Source organism: Colias eurytheme, chromosome 9, assembly GCF_061535395.1.
Source record: "Colias eurytheme isolate Ceu_HAF_F1 chromosome 9, ilColEury1 Martin Lab GWU primary, whole genome shotgun sequence".
NCBI classification, from domain to species: domain Eukaryota; kingdom Metazoa; phylum Arthropoda; class Insecta; order Lepidoptera; family Pieridae; genus Colias; species Colias eurytheme.
Window position 1 is genome coordinate 11,835,554 of NC_142988.1, and position 20,370 is coordinate 11,855,923.

A 20,370-nucleotide genomic window follows, 5' to 3' on the forward strand; every position below is an offset into this window, starting at 1 on the left:
ATTCTATGGTCTGTCACATGTTCCCGCCATAATCCCATTTGACGCGCGCATTGCGCGCGATATTTTTTCATCTTTTATAAATTGATTTTTTTCAATAATTCCGCAGCAAGTCATGGTCAACGTAAGACCGGAGTGTGCCAAGCTGGTTTTTCAGCGGCTGTATCAAAGGTAAGCTAATGCAATATTAATAACAGTCATTTTCTTAATACCAAGGAGGCGGTCGGAATATAAATGTCGCTATAACAAATTATTATTATGCAATTTAAGTCAGTTAGTGATAAACTTCTCTGTTATTATTATATTGGGGTTTATAAATAACGAATATCAATTCAAAATAAGAACTTTGAAATCTATTGTTAGTGAATAGTATTATGTCTGTAGCATAAGTTACCTATTACATAGCCAATTCTCTATTTTAACAAGAATTTTAAAAATACTTTTCTTTATAAAATTATGAGTCGTTCATAATATGACACGACATAATAAAAATAGATTAAAGTTTATTTAAAAAATGCGAATGTTCTCACATTCTGTCGTATCGTTCCACGTCTGATAAGGAAGCAAATTAGCGACAATTTAAATTAGCGAAACGCTGTAAATTCATTGAATTTACGCTGCGTATGTAAACTGCAGTTCTTGCAAAATGACTGTCATTATCGACTCGGACACGCTAATTAGTAATTCGTCGGTGAATTTGCAAAAAACCTTCAATATGCCGCAAAATGAATTGGCTGTACAAAATCGTAAATATATTCCGTGTACCGTTCGTCTTTTTATCCGCAGCGATTATTTTAACGTTAATTCGGGTATCGTAATTATTTAAGGCCATTCTTTATTCACTCTATATGGCTTCTGTAAGTTAACCATAAATCGCCTTTATCGCGACGCACGTATATCGTGGACCCCATTTCGCGCCAAAAAATCCTAGTTCACGTAAAGCGTGATTTTACAATCGTGGGAAGAGCATTGCTGCGCATTATCATAGCGATCGCATCTGAGCGGGCACGTGACGCGCATGCGAACATAACTTATGAATTATTTAACTTTTATTGTTGCCAGCAAAAAGTATCGCAAAATAGATGACCGGGTCTATTCGGAAAATGGTTAAGATTGTTCTGTTTTATAGCTGTCTCTATTTGGTCTTGATGAATTGTATTGCGGTGCGTAATCTTGTATTCGATCGGTAGGCGTTCCATTCATCAATTTCCATTATTGGATTGTATTTTATAGACTTGTATAAACAATAGTGTTATGTAGCTTTATGAATGAATAGTTATATAACACATGAGTAGAAAGACGGGTTATAATGTATTTCAATGTATGGGAGTAGATACAAGAAATAAATAAATTTATATATTCCCGGAAATTGACGATCATCAGATCAATATGATCCTCTAATGAGTATGTGCGATATAATGAATACATATAAATAGTACATACTTTAGCATTGTTATTATGCGAGACCACGTAAATAAAGGACCAGTTGCTGAGATGAGGCTAGAGATTAGCAATATTACACCAGAAGCATAGAAAGATGATATCTTTTCGACGAACCCGAGGCATGTATTGCATAAATTTCGTTCTACCTGCTTAAGATCTTCAGCGAAATATATTTTTTATAAAAAAAGTCTTTCAAATCTTTGCAACTCCATCTCAGAATTTAAATAAAAAACCCAAAAAAAACCTTCCAAATATAAAAAGAAGTCATATATATATATATGACTTCTTTTTATATTTGGAATTATATTATACTAGCTGTTGCCCGCGACTTCGTCCGCGATTACGTCGTTTTTCGTCATTCGTCGTTTAAAAAAAATACGTGACACTTTATTTTTGAATGTTCTTAAGAAAGAAAGAAAGAAAGAAAGAAAGAAAATACGTTTATTCGGCAATCAGTAAGACACAATCATCACAAAACATTAATAAAAGCAAAACAAAAACATACAAAAAAGAAATGGAAAACAATAATAAAATAAAACAAAAAATAAATCAATGTAATATGAAAGTGCCCCCGTATCGCCAAAAAGGACCAAGTTCAGCATAATCAAGGACCAAGTTCAGCTTAATTGTCTCTTATAAAAATAAACTACATTAAAATTGAATACTCTGATAAGAAAATCTTAAAATCGGAGGACATCGTAAATCTGAGGAAAACATGAATTTGATTTAAATTCTACATTACTTAGTAATTCAAATAATAATCTAAATTAAATGTAGATTAACAGTTTGAGCGCATCATTATACAGGGTGTATTCGTTAATTGTGCACAGGCGATTTTTCCGTAAGTATCACAGATAACAAAAAACTTTAAACTGATATCGAAAGTACTTAACCTAATGAGTAAAATGGCGGTAATAAATTTTTAAAAATAAATCGAGAAATATCAAAAAAATTATCTTTAAACCCTCCCATACATTAAGTATGAAATATGAATATCCCATATACCTACATTTAATATGAAAGATTTTAGCTTTCTTTTTCTTTTTTTGTAAATGTCTGGAAAATCCCCGGGAAATGCTCGGAAAATCCCCGGAAAAGCCTGGGAAATTCCCGGAAAATAACCGGAAAATGCCTGGGAAATGCTCGGAAAATGCGTGAAAATGTCCGGAAAATGTCCGGGAAATGCTCGTAAGATCCCCGGGAAATGTCTGTAAAATCCCCGGAAAATGCCAGGGAAATGTCCGGAAAATGCTCGGAAAATCCCCGGAAAAGCCTGGGAAATTCCCGGAAAATAACCGGAAAATGCCTGGGAAATGCTCGGAAAATGCGTGGAAATTTCCGGAAAAACCGTGGGAAAATCCCCGGAAAATGTCTGGAAAATCCCCGGAAAATGCCAGAGAAATGTCCGGAAAATGTCTGGAAAACATCCGGAAAATCCCCGGGAAATGCTCGGAAAATGTCTGGAAAATCCCCGGAAAATGCCAGGGAAATGTCCGGAAAATGTCTGGAAAACATCCGGAAAATCCCCGGGAAATGCTCTGAAAATCCTGGGAAATTCCCGGAAAATAACCGGAAAATGCCTGGGAAATGCTCGGAATATGCGTGAAAATGTCCGGAAAATATCCGGGAAATGCTCGGAAAATCCCCGGGAAATGCTCGGAAATCCCCGGAAAATGCTAGGAAAATCCCCGGAAAAGCCTGGGAAATTCCCGGAAAATAACCGGAAAATGCCTGGGAAATGCTCGGAAAATGCGTGGAAATTTCCGGAAAAACCGTGGGAAAATCCCCGGAAAATGTCTGGAAAATCCCCGGAAAATGCCAGAGAAATGTCCGGAAAATTTCTGGAAAACATCCGGAAAATCCCCGGGAAATGCTCGGATATCCCCGGAAAATGTCTGGAAAATCCCCGGAAAATGCCAGGGAAATGTCCGGAAATTGTCTGGAAAACATCCGGAAAATCCCCGGGAAATGCTCGGAAAATCCCCGGAAAAGCCTGGGAAATTCCCGGAAAATAACCGGAAAATGCCAGAGAAATGTCCGGAAAATTTCTGGAAAACATCCGGAAAATCCCCGGGAAATGCTCGGATATCCCCGGAAAATGTCTGGAAAATCCCCGGAAAATGCCAGGGAAATGTCCGGAAATTGTCTGGAAAACATCCGGAAAATCCCCGGGAAATGCTCGGAAAATCCCCGGAAAAGCCTGGGAAATTCCCGGAAAATAACCGGAAAATGCCTGGGAAATGCTTGGAAAATGCGTGGAAATTACCGGGAAAAACCGTGGGAAAATCCCTGAAAAATGCCTGGAAAATATCCGGAAAATAATACACTTTTCTTCGTCTAAACGGTTAAGTTATGTGCTCCCTCTCTCTCTCTTCAGCCTTTAGTTACGTGCGTGAGACAGGAAACATCTAATTAGGATTTGTTGCTGGATTTGATAAAAATTGAGTATCGATTAAGCTGATCAGTGGCTACACCATACATTATTAAAAACATCCATTTAAGAAAGGAAGGAAATAGAATTTGCTCCTCTCCCCCCCTGGTTCCTAAAAAATAATATGACATAATTTAAAAGAAATTTTACGTAGAATTAGTTAGGCATTTCTTTTTTGATTTTCGATATTATATACTAATCATAATTTTTAATTACAATATGTAGTAACTATTTGGTATAGGTTAGGCATTTCATTTCTTGATTTTATTTAATAAGTTGGTACGTAAGTTTTTTAGCTCAGTTTAGTAAGAAATTTTAATAACAATTCTTTTAATTATTTATGGTAGTACGTATTTACTCAATAATTGTATGTTAAGTAGTAATTCAGCATGGGCGTAGCCACGGTGGCGCTGGGTGGGGCGCTTACCCTGGCTTTGATCTGGTAGGTACCAATTGTGAAGGGGAGTGGGCGTGGGCGTTGGCGTGGGCCTGGGAGTGGGCGTGGGAGTGGAAGCATGAAAATAAAAACAATTATTGTTGCCCCACCCTGAGCCCATGGTCATAGGTCCCATAGTCACTATTCCACGCGGACGAAGTCGCGGGCACAGCTAGTAGACAAATATAATCAGAAAGCTTTGAACTCCTAAGCTCAACCATAAAAGATAGACATTAATTATGATGTCGGGAGATATTTTTTATATAATATGGAGAACATTTCTTTCATACTAATAATTGTACCAAGTTTCGTTTAAATCCGTCGAGTAGTTTTTGTTTCTATAACGGTTATACAGACATAGGGCATGCAGAACCGGATCCGGTTCCAAGTTTTTGAAACCCGGTTCCAAATCGAGCTCAGAACCGGGTAGAACCGGGTTACCCGGTTCTTTTATAATACTTCGGAAAAAATACGAAATTAAACAAAAGTAACTGTAAAAGTACCTGATAGGCCTTTATTATACGCGGCTTGTGTCTTATTTTATTAAATTAATAAAGAAACAAAATTTCAATACTGCTCTTTATTTATCAGTCTTATAAAAGTACCTTGGCCCTTAGTCAAACGTCAGTATCGCCGAGGAATAGAAATTGCTAACGCTAATTATTGACATAAGCTCATGATATTTTGGTAATGGTTCGGTCAGACTACCAACGACGATGACGACCACGACAAAAATTCAAATCTTGCCAAAATTTATTCAAAATAAAATATTTCAATCTCCCGTCATTACGGTACTCGGAAAAAAATTAATTCGAGGTCAATTAATAAAAAAATAGTTTTTTTTTTGCGATTTTCGCCGAGACGGTAAGTTTATCATACAATCACCTGGAACCAAAATTGTACATCATAAAATTATCTATAAAAAAGGTTCAATACATTTTTTTCTAGGAGCTACCGTTTCTACGAAAAACCAATTTTTTTATCCATTGATCTCGAAAATTTTTTTTTACTTAATTGTGTTTTGCACAATTTATTTAATTTCGACTGGATGAAAATTTTGTTCGTGGTCGTCGTCGTCGTTGGTAGTGTGACCGAATCCTTAGGCAAAACATCATACGCTTATGTCAATTTGTATCGATAGCGTATTCCTTAGCGTTTTGACGGTTGTCTCGGCGCTCTTGTTATCATAATATCACATAAAAACATGAAAAGTACCCAGCTGTAGGTTTTGAGTCCTATGCGAATGTCGAAATTTTCGAAAATTTTCAGCATTTACGGCTGTATCTTTTGATGCGTTGGCTTGTGAGTTCGACTTTTTCACATAAAAGGGCCCGAAGACTTGAGTATTCGATATAAATTTCAGCTTGGTACCAAAAACAAAAACATGACTGGATCATTAAATATGAATCAGTAAAATAAACAGCTTTTCAAATTCACGAGAAATCTAATAAAAATATTTCTGTAGCCTAATTTTTGTCATTTTCGAAGCCTAATTTTTTTTGGTAATACAACCGTAGGAAACTTATAGTAAACTTAGGAAACTTATAACTAAGGTTAGACAACCAATCGAGCCACGTTTGAGGCGTGGCACGAAAATTCGCGATGCACGTGAGTCTGACGTTGCCAGATACAATAAATTTGTTAAAATAATGCAGCAAAATATAAATAATACTTTATATTTTAATATTTTGGTCGGAACCGGGAGAACCGGGTTTCATACTATTCAGACCCGGTTCTCAAGATCATCAAAAAACCCGGGTTTACCCGGGTTTTTCGGAACCGGGTAAACCCGGGTGCATGCCCTATACAGACAGACAGACGGACAAAAATTTTTGGCGTCAGTGTCGATCCCTAATCACCTCGTGATAGTTATTTAGGAAATATATTTCATGTACAGAATTGACCTCTACAGATTTAATATAAGTATTATTCATATAATTAGATGCCAATTTCCATGTAACAGACAACGCAGGTTACTCTCGTTTCCGTAAGTTGAGGCGGCTACATATTCGGTCCTCATAACTTCACTTTTTGTGAACGAAACGACAGCGCGGTTTAATTCGATGCCAACACCATCAAAAAAAGGAAATATTTTTAATTGTGAAAAAATATTATGATTTACACTATAAATACTATTTTAACATTAACACAAAATATAAGACTGTGAGTGTGTAAAAATAAATCCAGCTAGTTTCACATCAAACTTATGTTTTTAATTAGGTATACGACATGAAAATATATTAATTACCAAGCAATAATCATACAGGTAAATACTGAACAAAAGTATTAACAGTCAAAGTAAATTTTTACTTACAACATGTAAATGATGAAGGAATAATAATTATCAACGAACTAACCTTTTTGTATTATTATTTATAAATATAAATTCATAAACAATAAATTTATAAAGAATAGAAATAGAAAAAATTCGACCACTAAAGAATGCTGGTTCGAGTCCCGCCTCGTTATCGAATTTTTAAAACACGAAGATTTTTAAAAATGTAACCAATGAACACAATCAATATTAGATTAACTGTAATGGTGTCTAGTTTGACTTAAAATAATAAACATCTACCCTCACTTTTAAAAATGTAGTATATTCACACGAATTATAAGCGCACCTTATAGGGAAGGGAAGATATGGGTTAAAGAGTTAAATAAATAAATAACATAATTATATTTAAATTATTAATTTTTAACATTGTGTTCAGTAGTGTTAACATGTAAATTGATTTGATTTTTACGAAATCTCATAGATGGCGCTGTTTCAAATTTGTATACTAATAAATTCATTAAACTGATTCTCTGCCCAAATTACGTAAATGACATAGTTTTTATTGTGTAAAGCTAGATAATAGCATGGCTTACCCGAAACCAACATTTAAACATGAGTCTTTAGATTGTACGCTGTCGTAATACACGGAATACGTAAGAAAAAAAAAAGGTTCACAGCTCCTCCCCCGGAGGTGATAGCATGATAATATGTTTAAAAAAGCCTCACCCGACCTGTTAGTAATATTCATGCAAAATTTGAAGTCAATCTATGCAGTACTTTTCGAGATTAGCCTGGACAAACATACAGACAAACAGACAAACAGACAAACAGACAAAAATTCTAAAAACTATGTTTTTGGCTTCTATATCGATTATAGATCATGGATTATGTATTCTTTTAAAAAAATATTCAATGTACAGTTTTGACTTTCCTACGATTTTATTATATGTATAGATTATATTATATTATTTTATATATATATATATATATATATATATATATATATATATATATATATATATATATATATATATATATATATATATATATATATATTACGCATAACTATAAAAAAAAAACTTAATATAACTTTTTTTCCTATTTTTACGTTTAATAATTAGAACGAATGACTTAATTTCGAAGACAAATTTTATTTCTCATAAGTTAGCTACAATTTAACAAATATGTACGTAGAAAAAATAGGAACGAATAAACTACAATATATCTTAAAAGTAGGAAGCAATAAATTGAAAAGATATTTACCATAAGATGTAAAACCTCTTTGGTGGGCCGTATACCATAGACGTGCCATAGTCTCAGATTCAACCGTGAAGCATTTACTATTCGCCTAAGATGCATTACAGAACGCTGTCCAGACATTTTACGAGCTACTTGAAATAATTTTATTTCTCCCTGCCTTTTTCTTATGCAAAACAAAATTCCCTGTCATTGCAACGTCTTAAACATTCTTTGTGGTTCTACAAACATGGTTTCGGAACGCAGCCGTAAACGGCGGCCATTTGCAGACAATGGCGTTGGCGGGAAAAGCGATACGCGCGCCATTTCGAAATTGAATCGACGACATTTAGGGATTTGTCGGAATAATTGTTGTGTTTATTTATTGTTGAAGGCGTGCACGTTACAACTGTAAGGAGTATTATCCAACAGGTACCAATGCACTTACTTATATATTTTATTTGGAAAATTTTAAAAACATTTGCTTGTCAAAATAATTAGGTATAATAATTTTTATCTTGGTTTACGTTTGGGGCTAGTACAAGTAATTTAAATTTAAAACTAGATATTAGATTCCTTCTTATATCGTTGGAAGTACTTTTTTAGTTAAAAACATAACCTCAACCTTACAGGGGTTTCTCCTGTCTTTAACATTCAATTGTGAACGTTTCCTAGAGAAAATTAGCATGAAGTGAACAGGTTATAGGTGCGTTATGGGGTTTTAAACGGCTTCATTTTATCACCACTAATAGAATATTCAATTATTCACGGCTCTACTTAGCATCGCTGCGACATGTTTTATTCGTTGGACGTGCTTATGCAATTGCTACAGAAATATTATTTTCAATTACTTATCCCTTGGGAATAATAGAATAGAAATGGTTGGACGTCGACAATGGCGTATTATATACGTATTTCATATTATTGGTTTCTAACTTTTTATGTATTGGATAAAAATAATCACACTAGAATATTTATTATAAGAGAAAAGTTTTACGTGAACGACATAAGTATAGGCGTATATATACGAAATCAAAACGAAATGTTTTATAATAGAAATCATAGTTCACATCAACATTAATTAGTTTTTAGTTGTATTTTGTAATTGTAATATTAAAATTTATTGTCATACGTAAAATAGATTTAATTGAAGCATCTTTAATTTTAAGCTATATTTAAATTTAAAACAAACCACGAAAAAACGTTTTTTAATAAATTAACCAAATACAACACGTATCTCAAGCGTCGAATTTTAAAAAGATTTAAAAAAACTTATAATAATTTTATAATACTGATAATACTTATAAAAAACATTTATTCATTCAATAAACACGATTAAAATTTGTACAACCTATTTATTTTACATTGTCTTCTAGGACATTTTATTTTTTTATTACAAACAACTATCATATTTTTTGCACATTCAAATGTTTACCTTTTACTTTCACTACATCCGTTCTCGCAATTTAAAACAAATAAACAAAAAAGTCGTGTGAACGAAGATCACAAGATGGCTTCCCAATCGCCATGTGCACTGATTTGTCACAAACCTCTCGAGATTAGTTTTTTTTGGCTTTATGGGCTCCATATCAATTAGTGCATCCGACTTGTCTGTTAGAATGTTGTAGTTATATGTTAATTCTCATTTACTAGTAGTATGTTAAGGGTTGTTTGCTTTAGTACTTAAAGTATTTTTTTAATAAACAGATAATTTATCTGTTTTGAATGTTTAGCTCACAAACAACATTACATAAGTAATTCAACAACTGTTCCAATTTCCATTCATTATTTGGTCAATTCAAGTTTTGTTTAAGGAACAATAGGGTTTGCTTTATCTTACTAGCCTATAATTTATTGTGTCCATATCAAAATTCATAAAATCCAAAGATTAAGCTGCGGCGTTAAAACAAACATTCAATACTTTCGTATTATAGTAGCAACGACAACGCTGAACATCGAGCAAAAAGCCCCTCTTCTCAATAAATAACTCATACCAATTCAATGATTTATTATAAAATATGAGTGTTTCATCGACTTTTTTTACGGAATCGTTTGACAAGCACAAACGCGCCCGCCTGCGCCGACTACGCTGTTCTGTATATGGCTTGACGGCGCTTGCGCATATTTATTGATCAACCGGCGCCTACGCTCGATCTCTCTGTATGATCTTGTGACACATCCTTCGATGGATATAGGAAATACTATTATGTACATACAAATATATATGGCGTTATATGTATAGATGACATTGCCATTGCAATTGCATGCAAAGCTCCTGACAAAAGGTCAGTAATTTAATTATTTATTTTTCGCTATTCACAATATAATAGGCATAACGTACCTAATATGAAAAGCTACACTAACTTTTATACAGGTTTTTCATCATTCAATATTCACGTCTTATAAACTTCAGTTTACTCTCGTTCAATATTATATTCACCCCAAAAAGTTATATTCTTTCATTTCATATCTAAACTTGAAATATCAACCAAAAATACATTCTTTCCAAAACTTCGATACGTTACTATAACCGGCGCCATTCCAATGCTTTTACGCTTATTACTCCAAATAATTTGACTCCATTTCCTCCATATGATAAAGTGGATCTTCACACATGAACCACTATACTTATCGAGCACTCCACAAGATACCCTGAGTGCTACCATAAAACGTATTGATACTTTAAACAATTATTCACACGCATTATAAGTATGCATTTTTAACAAGATGTAAAACATGTTGATTACAATACTACGCTGTATTATATTTAAAAGCTCGGCATTTGTAGAAAAATAAAATAGTAAAGAAATTATCTTACCTATTACAAGATTACAATGTAATCTAAATTATCTTTTATCACATTTTTATAGCGTAGAAGAAATTGTATAAATATTATCGTTCTAAATTACATACTTATGTATAAAATTTCGAACAATATTGCAACTTTATTAATTTAAGTTTATACTGCTGCCTTTGTTTAATGTTTTATTTATTTTTATTTACAGGATGGACAAAGGCTGTTTATGGGAGCTCCTGGTAGCTTTTACTGGCAAGGTGAGATTTTGAACAGTTTATTATCAATTCTAGTATTTTAAAAATTTAATAGCTAGTCAAACAATCAATTCCATATAAAATTAAAAAACTGAATTTATAAATAAATTTGCCGATTGTTTCATTAGCAAAAATGTATTCTCAGTAGATGTATTTGTGATTCTGAATGTTAATAAAAATCCACAGGGAGAACGTTATCGATAGATCCTAGTGCAAGGTTCAACTACTATATGCCGAAGGAAGGTAAAACAACCGTCTGACCTCGTAACATCTTAACCGAATAACATAGCGACGGCTTACGAACGCATAATCCAAACAAAATAATTGCCCAATCATTTAGCTTTAATTTAATTGTTGAAAATTTGAGTCATTCTTAGTCAAAAATTTTCCAGAAACTTAAATCGCATGAACCATTTTAAATCGTGCTCAAATATTCACAATTAAAATAAAGCAGTCTATTCATGCAGCTATCGAACCATCTAGAACGCGTTGGTACGGACGAGGCGTGAATAGCTCCATCATCGGCTTTCCATACATCGTTGTCCTGAAGGTTTCCGTTCCATAGTTTAGTCTTTGCACGAGTTAGTTGCTCTATAGTGGCATAGTGCAGTGCTAACTTCTTGTTCTCCTGTCCATCTTAAATTGTTCTATTATCTATTACTTCAATCAATATTTATTTCATTGCTGTTCATGAGAGGTCTACAATCGAATCAAAAAAGACAACATTTAAAACATACTTGTTTATTTTCTTATTACTTGATGACGGTGATTTCCAAAACTTCGGACAGCTGTACAAAACCCCATTTAATCAAATTTAACAGATCCCATAAATTAAAATAGATGAGGGTACACGGTTTGAACCGGTATTACGATTAGAATGGGTTAAAGAGGTTTAATTAACGCTTCAAACATACGCCCATTGCTTAAAAACTAATTTATAGTGGAAATGATTTAAGTTCCTCTCCTATTGGCTTTAAAATTAATTGGTCGCTACGATTTGGTGGTCTTAACATGATTAAAATTATGGTGATTAAATTTTGAGGTGTGATTCCTAATGTGATTTAAATTAATTGTTGTTTCTTTATTTTACGATCGTTCGTAAAAATTGGTGTGTCGAGTTGTATTGAAAAATAACTTTTGTCTAAATTTTACGCTATATCGATTGAGGTTGATTTGATTCATTGAATGCATCGTCACGAGCTTTTCGTCTGGTCATCAGTCTCATTCATTTTTTATACTTTTTAACTTAGCTTGATGTACAGTTCCTAATTATGCTTGTTAAATGTCAAATACTTCAATGAATACATGAAGTTATTTGCAATTAAACTCAATATCGTGTCTACTAACTACTATAAAAAGTAAAAAGAGATAAAGGCCTAAGCTTATTTGACCGTACATAAATGCATTAAAAGTTAAAAGGACATCACAGAACGCTAATCTGTCTCCAGGGCCTGTGGCTGCCAAATAGTCCCTTTCTATACAAATTCTTTATTTTAGGTCAACTTAAAGTGCAGACGCTAAATCAAAGACCAGTACTTATATCGACGCCTGAAGCCAGCCCGAAGTATGATGACTCGTACATGGGATACTCTGTGACTGTTGGTGACTTCGCTGGTCAAGGAATTCAAGGAGTGGCAGTCGGTGTTCCCAGAGGATCAGAATTAAGAGGCTTGGTAAGATTCTTGGAAAATACATACTTATCCGATACCAAAAGTAACATTATTGTAGTATATTGCATAAGATTTTACTTAGCAAAACTGTGTGACGATACATAGCGATATTTTCATTTCAAATGAATAAAAAAAATAAAACAGAAAAAAGTACGATTCATGGATCTTTATTTCGTTCCTTATTTAACCCTCTATAACTCAATAACATGTTTTTTATTTTTTTAGTTGTTATTGGGTAATTAAACCAAAATAAAAATACACGTGTTTCATAGTTTTTATTTATTGTAATTATTTTCCGAAAAAAATTGAAAAATAGGGAGCGTTGCCTAGGGGCAACACTGAGTTGTGATCTTAAAAACTATACATATAAAAGGAAGTTATGAGAGATGGAAGTTCCTGAAGCAGTTCTTGGTTTTGGTATAGCATAGAGCAACCCCGCATTTTTCGCATGTATTGTGAGTAAATCCGGCGCGGAAACGCGGAAACTTGCACCTAATTTTTTTGTCAGACCATTGGGGCCAGTGCCCAATCTGGTCTTGCCGTACTGCCATAGGAGGTGCATGCTGTGCAGGTCCTTTATGTTTTTTGGCTTGTATCTCGTTTTCCAGCGAACGGCGTCTAGCTGCCTAATATCCATTTCTGTCACACGAAAAGTGCTATTAGGATCATTCTGAACTTGGTAAAGATTGGTCTCTTCTGATATCATCTTGATAAGCTCTTGTGGAAAGAGGTAAAAGAAAAACTGGATAGGGGTTTCTAGTTCTAAAAGTTCAGTGCCTAAGTTCATGTTACCCTTGAATCTAAGCTGCTCAGAATTTACCTGTAGGCTCTTCTTCTTCCAGCGTAAATTCAATTTAGTAGGTTTCGTTGCAGTTTTATTTGATTGATTGCTTTGAGCTGATGAAGGAAGAGGACCGTGTGATGCAGTTTCAGCGCTTGGAGGTGATGGAACTGAGCTTTCGTGGTTACTTTCTAAGGTTTCTATTATAGAATCAACGTCGATATCTAAGGTGGAAGTATTGTCTTCAAAAGTTTCTAATTCGGGGGAAAAATCTGGGTCGGCGAGGCTGTCATCGTCGAAATCCAAACCGTCCTCACTGTCATCATCATCCTGCAGCATCGAGGTAATATCCTCTTCTAAAAGGACTCGATGAGGACGCTTACGAGCTGCCCTGAAACATGATATCGAGTGATCACGATATAATCTATACACACACAAAATAATACCCCTATCCGTCAATGTAGCTTACGGGCAACAAACACAAATTCAAAAAAAAGATCAATATAATGAAAATAAATGTTATTGATAACGTCAAATATTAAATATTCAAACACTTACCTGTTCATGTTATTGAAAATAAAGCCTTAAAACTCGAAATAACTATATTTAAATAATTTTCAATTCGGAGCACGCGCGCACTTGTTCAAACCACTAACGACTTAGTAAAAAAACTTCAATTGGTGACAAGTAACGCCATCTAGTGATTAGTTTTTAAACTTGTTCGTTACTTCTGTTAGTAGACTACAGTATACAGTGCGATGTATTGTCAGAAAACGAATTGTATGGATGTAGTGATAGATCGGACGGTATGTTGCTTACAGTCTACATCATGATATAGAGGGTTAAATTATTTTCTTTTTCAGGTCGTATTATACACCTGGGAACTCCAGAACATAAAGAACATCAGTGGCTCTCAAATCGGTGCTTACTTCGGGTACAGCTTGGCGAGTGGTGACATTGACGGTGATGGAGCTGATGATATCATTGTGGGGGCTCCAATGTTCACCAAGCCTAAGAGCGATGGTTATGAACATGGCAGGGTTTACGTTATTTACCAAGGGAAGAATAGGGTAAGTTTATCTTTCTGTATTGATGAAGATATTACTAATATTTTTCCATGATAGAAAATCAACAAGTAAATTAATATTACACATTATTTTTTTACAGTCATTTTCGAAAAACCACGCAAGAACTGGAGAAGTATCACGGGGTAGATTTGGTCTCTCAGTCACTTCACTTGGCGACATCAATTACGATGGTTTTGGTGGTAAGTACTTTTGATTAACAATTAGCTAACTAAGCAATATTGTCACAGTTGAAAAATGCTTGAATTTCAAATTGACTTAAAATATCTTACATTTTGTACACCCTTTAAATATCTTATATCTTCACACTCGTGTAGTTTTGTTTGATAGCGTTAGTAAAAACTGTCGGAATATCGATATTTTTCATATGTACCTAAAATGATATTCCTATGATAGTTTTATTAAACACTAGATTTCCGCCCGCGGCTTCGCCCGCGTTTTCAAAGGAAAATCCGCAAAGTTCCCGTTCCCGTGGGATTTCCGGGATAAAACCTATCCTATGTGTTAATCCAAGTTACCCTCTATATGTGTGCTAAATTTCATTGTAATCGGTTCAGTAGTTTTTACGTGAAAGAGTAACAAACATCCATACATCCATACATCCATACATCCATACATCCATACATCTATACATCCTTACAAACTTTCGCCTTTATAATAGTATTAAGATTAAGATTTATTAATTTACATCATTTAGCCATCGATCATTTTATCATATTTTTACTAAACTCACCTACCGTTTTCAGACATAGCAGTAGGTGCCCCTTACGGGGGTGAAAATGGCCGTGGAGTGGTATACATCTACCATGGTAGTGAAATGGGTATTGGAGAGAAGTACTCCCAAGCGATAACTGCTGAAGAAATAAGTCCTACTCTTACCACCTTTGGTTTTTCATTGTCTGGGGGTGTGGATTTAGACAATAATAACTATACGGATTTGGCTGTTGGTGCTTATAAGTCAGACAGTGTTGTTTTCTTGAAGTAAGTAATATTTATTTCATTTCTTGAATCATTTTATTGTAATTAATTTGCACTATATTTTAGCTACGAAAATTCTAAGACTCGACATTTTAAGGATTTAGATAAAAAATAACATAGTTTGGTAAAAAATAATTATAAGATAATAAATTTATAACGACTCTTGTCATCATTGAACTTAATTTATTTCACGAAAAGAAAATTAAAGAAATCTAGAAGAGACTTACCTAATATTCATATTTTTCCCAGATCCCGTCCAGTAGTAAAAGTAATGGCTGACGTGAAGTTCATGGGGGAAAGCAAGTTAATATCCCTAACTGACAAGCGCTGTCGGCTCGCGAACGGCACGCAGGTTGCGTGTGCGCAGCTTATGTTCTGCTTAACTTATAATGGGGTCAATGTGGACCAGCAGATCAGTGAGTATTTTTGGAGATTTAGAGATATAATACGGACTATATCTATACTAATATTATAAAGCTGAAGAGTTTGTTTGTTTGTTTGTTTGAACGCGCTAATCTCGGGAACTACTGGTCCGGTTTGAAAAATTCTTTCGGTGTTAGATAGCCCATTTATCGAGGAAGGTTATAGGCTATATATCATCACGCTACGACCAACAGGGGTGGAGCCACGGGGGTGAAACCGCGCGGAGCAGCTAGTCTTAATATATATAAATCTCGTGTCACAATGTTTGTCCGCAATGGACTCCTAAACCACTTAACCGATTATAATAAAATTCGCACACCATGTGCAGTTCGATCCAACTTGAGAGATAAGATAGTTTAAACATGTAGGTACCACGGGCGAAGCCGGGGCGGACCGCTAGTACCTAATATGGAGCTATTATATAGAAAATAGTTCATTAGTTTTGAAGTAGATTTAGAGATCGAATATGAAGTAGTAAGTTCTTGTAGTATGGATAAAATGGTCAAAATAAGAAATTGTTCTTGTTGTTTATGGGCAAAATGGTCAAAAGAAGATAAGAGTGTGATAGATTTGTATACTAGTACTTCAGAATTAAGAATTTGACTGGTATACGATCAGGGGCCTTAGACAAAGTAACAATTAAAAAACGATAACGAAGTTAGACAAGGAAAAATGTATGGGATTGACATTAGATAGACCACGTGATCTAACGCGGCGTATGTCAATCCCATACATTTTTGCCTTTCTAACTTCGTTATCGTTTTTTAATTGTTACTTTGTCTAAGGCCCCAGGGACTTATTTGAACTTTGAAATTGACAAAAATAGAGCATTTAATGATATCCTATTTTAATAGTATTTTTCTAAATATGCTCTTGTGGAATTCCTTAAAGCATTTGCGTTTTCGGTCGTGAAAACAATATTATCCAACATCAGTGTCTATGATGATGAGGTTAGAAATGTTTTAGGTCATAATTAATCCATTTAATTAGATTTTATTCCCTTTTCTAGCGGAAGGATATATTTGCTACTTCGGTGAGTCGTAGAGGCAGCACAATTGGCAGTAGATGGCAAAATTTTATGTTAAACGCAATATCATTTTCAAATTTATAATTCGTGGCTTGCGAATTTTAAATTTCTGCAATGAAACTGCGTCTGTAAATACAACTAGACAAAATTCACTTTATGTTTAAAAAATGTATTATACAAGTAGCAGAGTATCCATAGTGGTCGAATAGATGTCATCATTCCTTTGTCACAAATCATAATAAATATTTAAGAAGCAGAAAGTATTTGCCTAAGAACCGATAGTGATGTAGTGGTCGACATCGATATTTCGGAGTTATTGGCAAACACATCGACTGTAGTAAAACATTTTTGCATGGCCACAAATCCTTTAGAGGATATCACTGTAATACTGAAAAATAATAAAGAGAAGAAGGAAATTTAACGATTTTTGCTTTAACAGATTTCGAAGTAACTTTGGACCTGGATTCCCGCCAAAAGACAAGCAAACGGATGTTCCTGATGGAGAGCAGACAGACAGTTTACAAGACGCACATTTTGTTGACTCAGGGACAACAGGAGTGCAAGGAAGCTATGGTTTATTTGGACGTAAGTGTAATTTATATCTTATGTATTTCAATTAATTCTTAAGGTGTAATTATCGTTAATTACTTTAAGTTTCTTTGGGTGTATTGAGTGATTGAGTGACTGTTTGATTGGAATAATATTTTCTGTCTATTTTTCTTTTCCCACATAATTTTCTAGCAGAAGCATCTGCCATTTTTATAAAGGTGTTTGCCCTTGTATACTGTACTTTAATTGGTTTTTATCCAAACTGCGATCACTTGTTTAAACACCATTACCATTAGCAGTTGCAAAGATCTACTATAAAATATAAATTAATAAATAATAAAAAAAAATCGATCACGAGGCGGGATTCGAACCCGCATTTTATCCAATCCGCTTAAAATTCTTTAATTTATGAAGTATTTGAATGCCATAAACAAAATATCAAGATCTACTCTACATTTCCCCCACAGGAAGAAATCCGCGACAAACTCACCCCCCTCGAGGTCCGTCTGACCTACGCCCTCATCCAACCCTCCGGGGGCTCAGTTCCCCCCGTACTAGATAACACGCACGTGTCTGCGGCTGACGCGTTGCACATACAGAAGAACTGTGGACCGGATAATGTGTGTGTACCGGATCTGCGAATGGCTGTTACTACGTGAGTATAGGGGCAGGATTGCGGGCATATGAAAATTAAAAATGAAATAAAAAGGCATATAGTCTAGTTACTTATAAGGGTAGTTTTGGTTAGGTTACTGTTGGGGGTTGGGATAAATTATAAGATATAAGATTGAGATATATTGAGTTATTTATTTCTTCACTATAATGGACTGATGGGATGATATGAGATTACTGAGATTTATGATTGAGCTCCGCCCGGTGCGGATTCCGATTGCGAGCTGATTAAATATGTTTGTTAAAATAATTAATTCATTATAATAAAAGGTGCAACATCAACGGATTGTATTCTGGGAAATCGCATTGTCTGTACCCTCTTCGACGGTCGCATAAGTTATGCTTTTTTAAAACTTGCGTATGGCTTTTCCACCCTTTGGAAATCCATATCTAGATCGTGCACGTAATTATGAATATCTACTAGAAGTTGTAACTATATTCTGTCTAGGGCTCTTAAAGAGAAAAAATAATTTGAAATAAATAATCCAGTAACTTTAACTTTAATAGCTTTTGAAAAAAAAAAACATTGAGACAAATTGCAACATAACTACATCCTATCCATTCTTGCCTATCCTCTGCTGTTAATACTTATTACCATAAAGCATTCAGCATTTCCACTTCCAAGATATTTTAATCTAAAGCCATTTATTTATCCACCAAACCTATATACTTATCTTCATTTGTTAACGTGATAACGTTTTTAAAATCGTTTTAGTCGGGTGACATGTTCAGAAAGTTGTGTCACACCAAAACCTCACGAGCGCGATCGCAGGTATAACGAGAGAGAGACGGACCGATCTCCCGTCTCATCTCGAGCGCTGCCACCAATAAGACGTTATCACGTAAACATCTCGATCGTAAACCTACTTTACAAACAACCAATTTTTTTTTAATTAAATTATTTTTTCTTATCTTACCCCACAGGCCAATAGTGAACTACGTGCTAGGCTCAGGCTCGGACGTGTACATCGACGTGCGCGTGGACAACGCGGCGGAGGACGCGTTTGAGGCCGCGTACTACTTGCGTCTGCCGCCCGGCGTTACTTACGCTAGGATGGAGAGACTGGATACCAAGTCTGAGTACGTAGACTTACTTACTTACTTACACCTGCTTACTTAATATCCTAAGGCCCCTAGATGGGGCTAAGGGCGTCAACAGTACTTCTACATCTCGATTTGACAAGCTGCCTAAAATCGAGAGTACGTGGGGATGGGACATGTGACGAAACACAAACAAACTGGATAATCAAACCACTCTATACTATAATATTATAAAGCTGAAGAGTTCGTTTGTTTGTTTGAATGCGCTAATCTCAAGAACTACTGGTCTGATTTGAAAAAATTTTTCGGTGTTAGATAGCCCATTTATCGAGGAAGGCTATAATATATCATTACGCTATGACCAACAGGAGCGGAGCTACGTGGATGAAACCGAGAAGCGCAGCTAGTTAAAAATATAGACAACCATACTGGAAAGAAACAGACAGACAAAACAAAAATGACCAACTTTCTAAACGTTTGACTAGACTCCGACATTGAATTCCATACAAACGATACTTCCGATTGGCAAGATCCTCTTTAAATCGTCACGCGTCCTACGTACATTAGTTGCTCGTAACTAAATCAGTATGTTATAGTAGGACGCGTGAGAGATTAATTGAGACTTGCTAAAAATAATACATACATAATACATTAAATAGGCTAGGAATAATTAATAATATAATTTATTTCACATTCCCAGTGCGGACACACAACCGATCTACTGCTCGATAAAGAACAAGGACAACGATGGCAACACCACGCTCAAATGTGATCTCGGCAACCCCATGGCTACTGGTCAGAGTGTACGTACATTTTGTTTAATAAGAAAATAACTTATTTCTTTCATTTTAATGAAATTGTTAAATTTATTTCTATGTAGCATTAAAACTAAGATGGTTTTACCATTTTTGTTTTGTCCTGCTTCCTTTAATAAATCTCCAAACATGATCTCTTGTTTCTTTATTCAGATTTTTGTAAATATCCTTTTGTGATCTTAACTAATAAATTGCATTAAATTTACAAGGTACGCAAGAAATTCGTGTTAATTTGCACAACTTATAATTCAAGAACGAATTTCTGCTTAGATTTTTCTCCAATTTTATTAGGATTTGGAAAACTTTCAAAAAAAATTTCGTTCGTTTAAGCTAATTTTAGGAAAACTTAAAAAATATTGTTCTCCTAGCTAAATTAAAGATTTATTTTACGGATTTTAAACGCGATTTATTCATTATATTTTCTAGCGTCTATCTTTCTAGCTATTATAATATTATACTA

The 20,370-nt window shown here is 34.6% G+C and overlaps 2 protein-coding genes across 5 annotated transcripts in view; one reads left to right on the top strand and one right to left on the bottom strand.

The window, feature by feature from the left end:
• Nucleotides 1-20,370, top strand: part of if (integrin subunit alpha inflated) — a 104,664-nt gene that overhangs the window by 73,483 nt on the left and 10,811 nt on the right. For 3 of the 4 annotated variants that reach the window (XM_090105056.1, XM_090105052.1, XM_090105054.1), the window contains 12 exons: nucleotides 107-168; nucleotides 10,824-10,872; nucleotides 11,056-11,112; nucleotides 12,367-12,542; nucleotides 14,184-14,390; nucleotides 14,488-14,587; nucleotides 15,152-15,386; nucleotides 15,633-15,799; nucleotides 17,273-17,418; nucleotides 17,850-18,037; nucleotides 18,979-19,134; nucleotides 19,796-19,898. In XM_090105056.1, coding sequence (XP_089961182.1) covers nucleotides 107-168; nucleotides 10,824-10,872; nucleotides 11,056-11,112; nucleotides 12,367-12,542; nucleotides 14,184-14,390; nucleotides 14,488-14,587; nucleotides 15,152-15,386; nucleotides 15,633-15,799; nucleotides 17,273-17,418; nucleotides 17,850-18,037; nucleotides 18,979-19,134; nucleotides 19,796-19,898 — 1,646 coding nt within the window. The remainder of the gene's footprint in view (nucleotides 1-106; nucleotides 169-10,823; nucleotides 10,873-11,055; nucleotides 11,113-12,366; nucleotides 12,543-14,183; nucleotides 14,391-14,487; nucleotides 14,588-15,151; nucleotides 15,387-15,632; nucleotides 15,800-17,272; nucleotides 17,419-17,849; nucleotides 18,038-18,978; nucleotides 19,135-19,795; nucleotides 19,899-20,370) is intronic. The other variant, XM_090105055.1, reaches the window with a different exon arrangement.
• LOC149906162 (uncharacterized) lies at nucleotides 12,767-14,154 on the bottom strand. The gene is made up of 2 exons (XM_090105939.1): nucleotides 13,879-14,154; nucleotides 12,767-13,711 (listed from the first exon to the last, which is right to left on the bottom strand). Exons 1-2 carry the CDS (start codon nucleotides 13,884-13,886, stop codon nucleotides 12,898-12,900), a joined length of 822 nt encoding a protein of 273 aa, XP_089962065.1. The 5' UTR covers nucleotides 13,887-14,154; the 3' UTR covers nucleotides 12,767-12,897.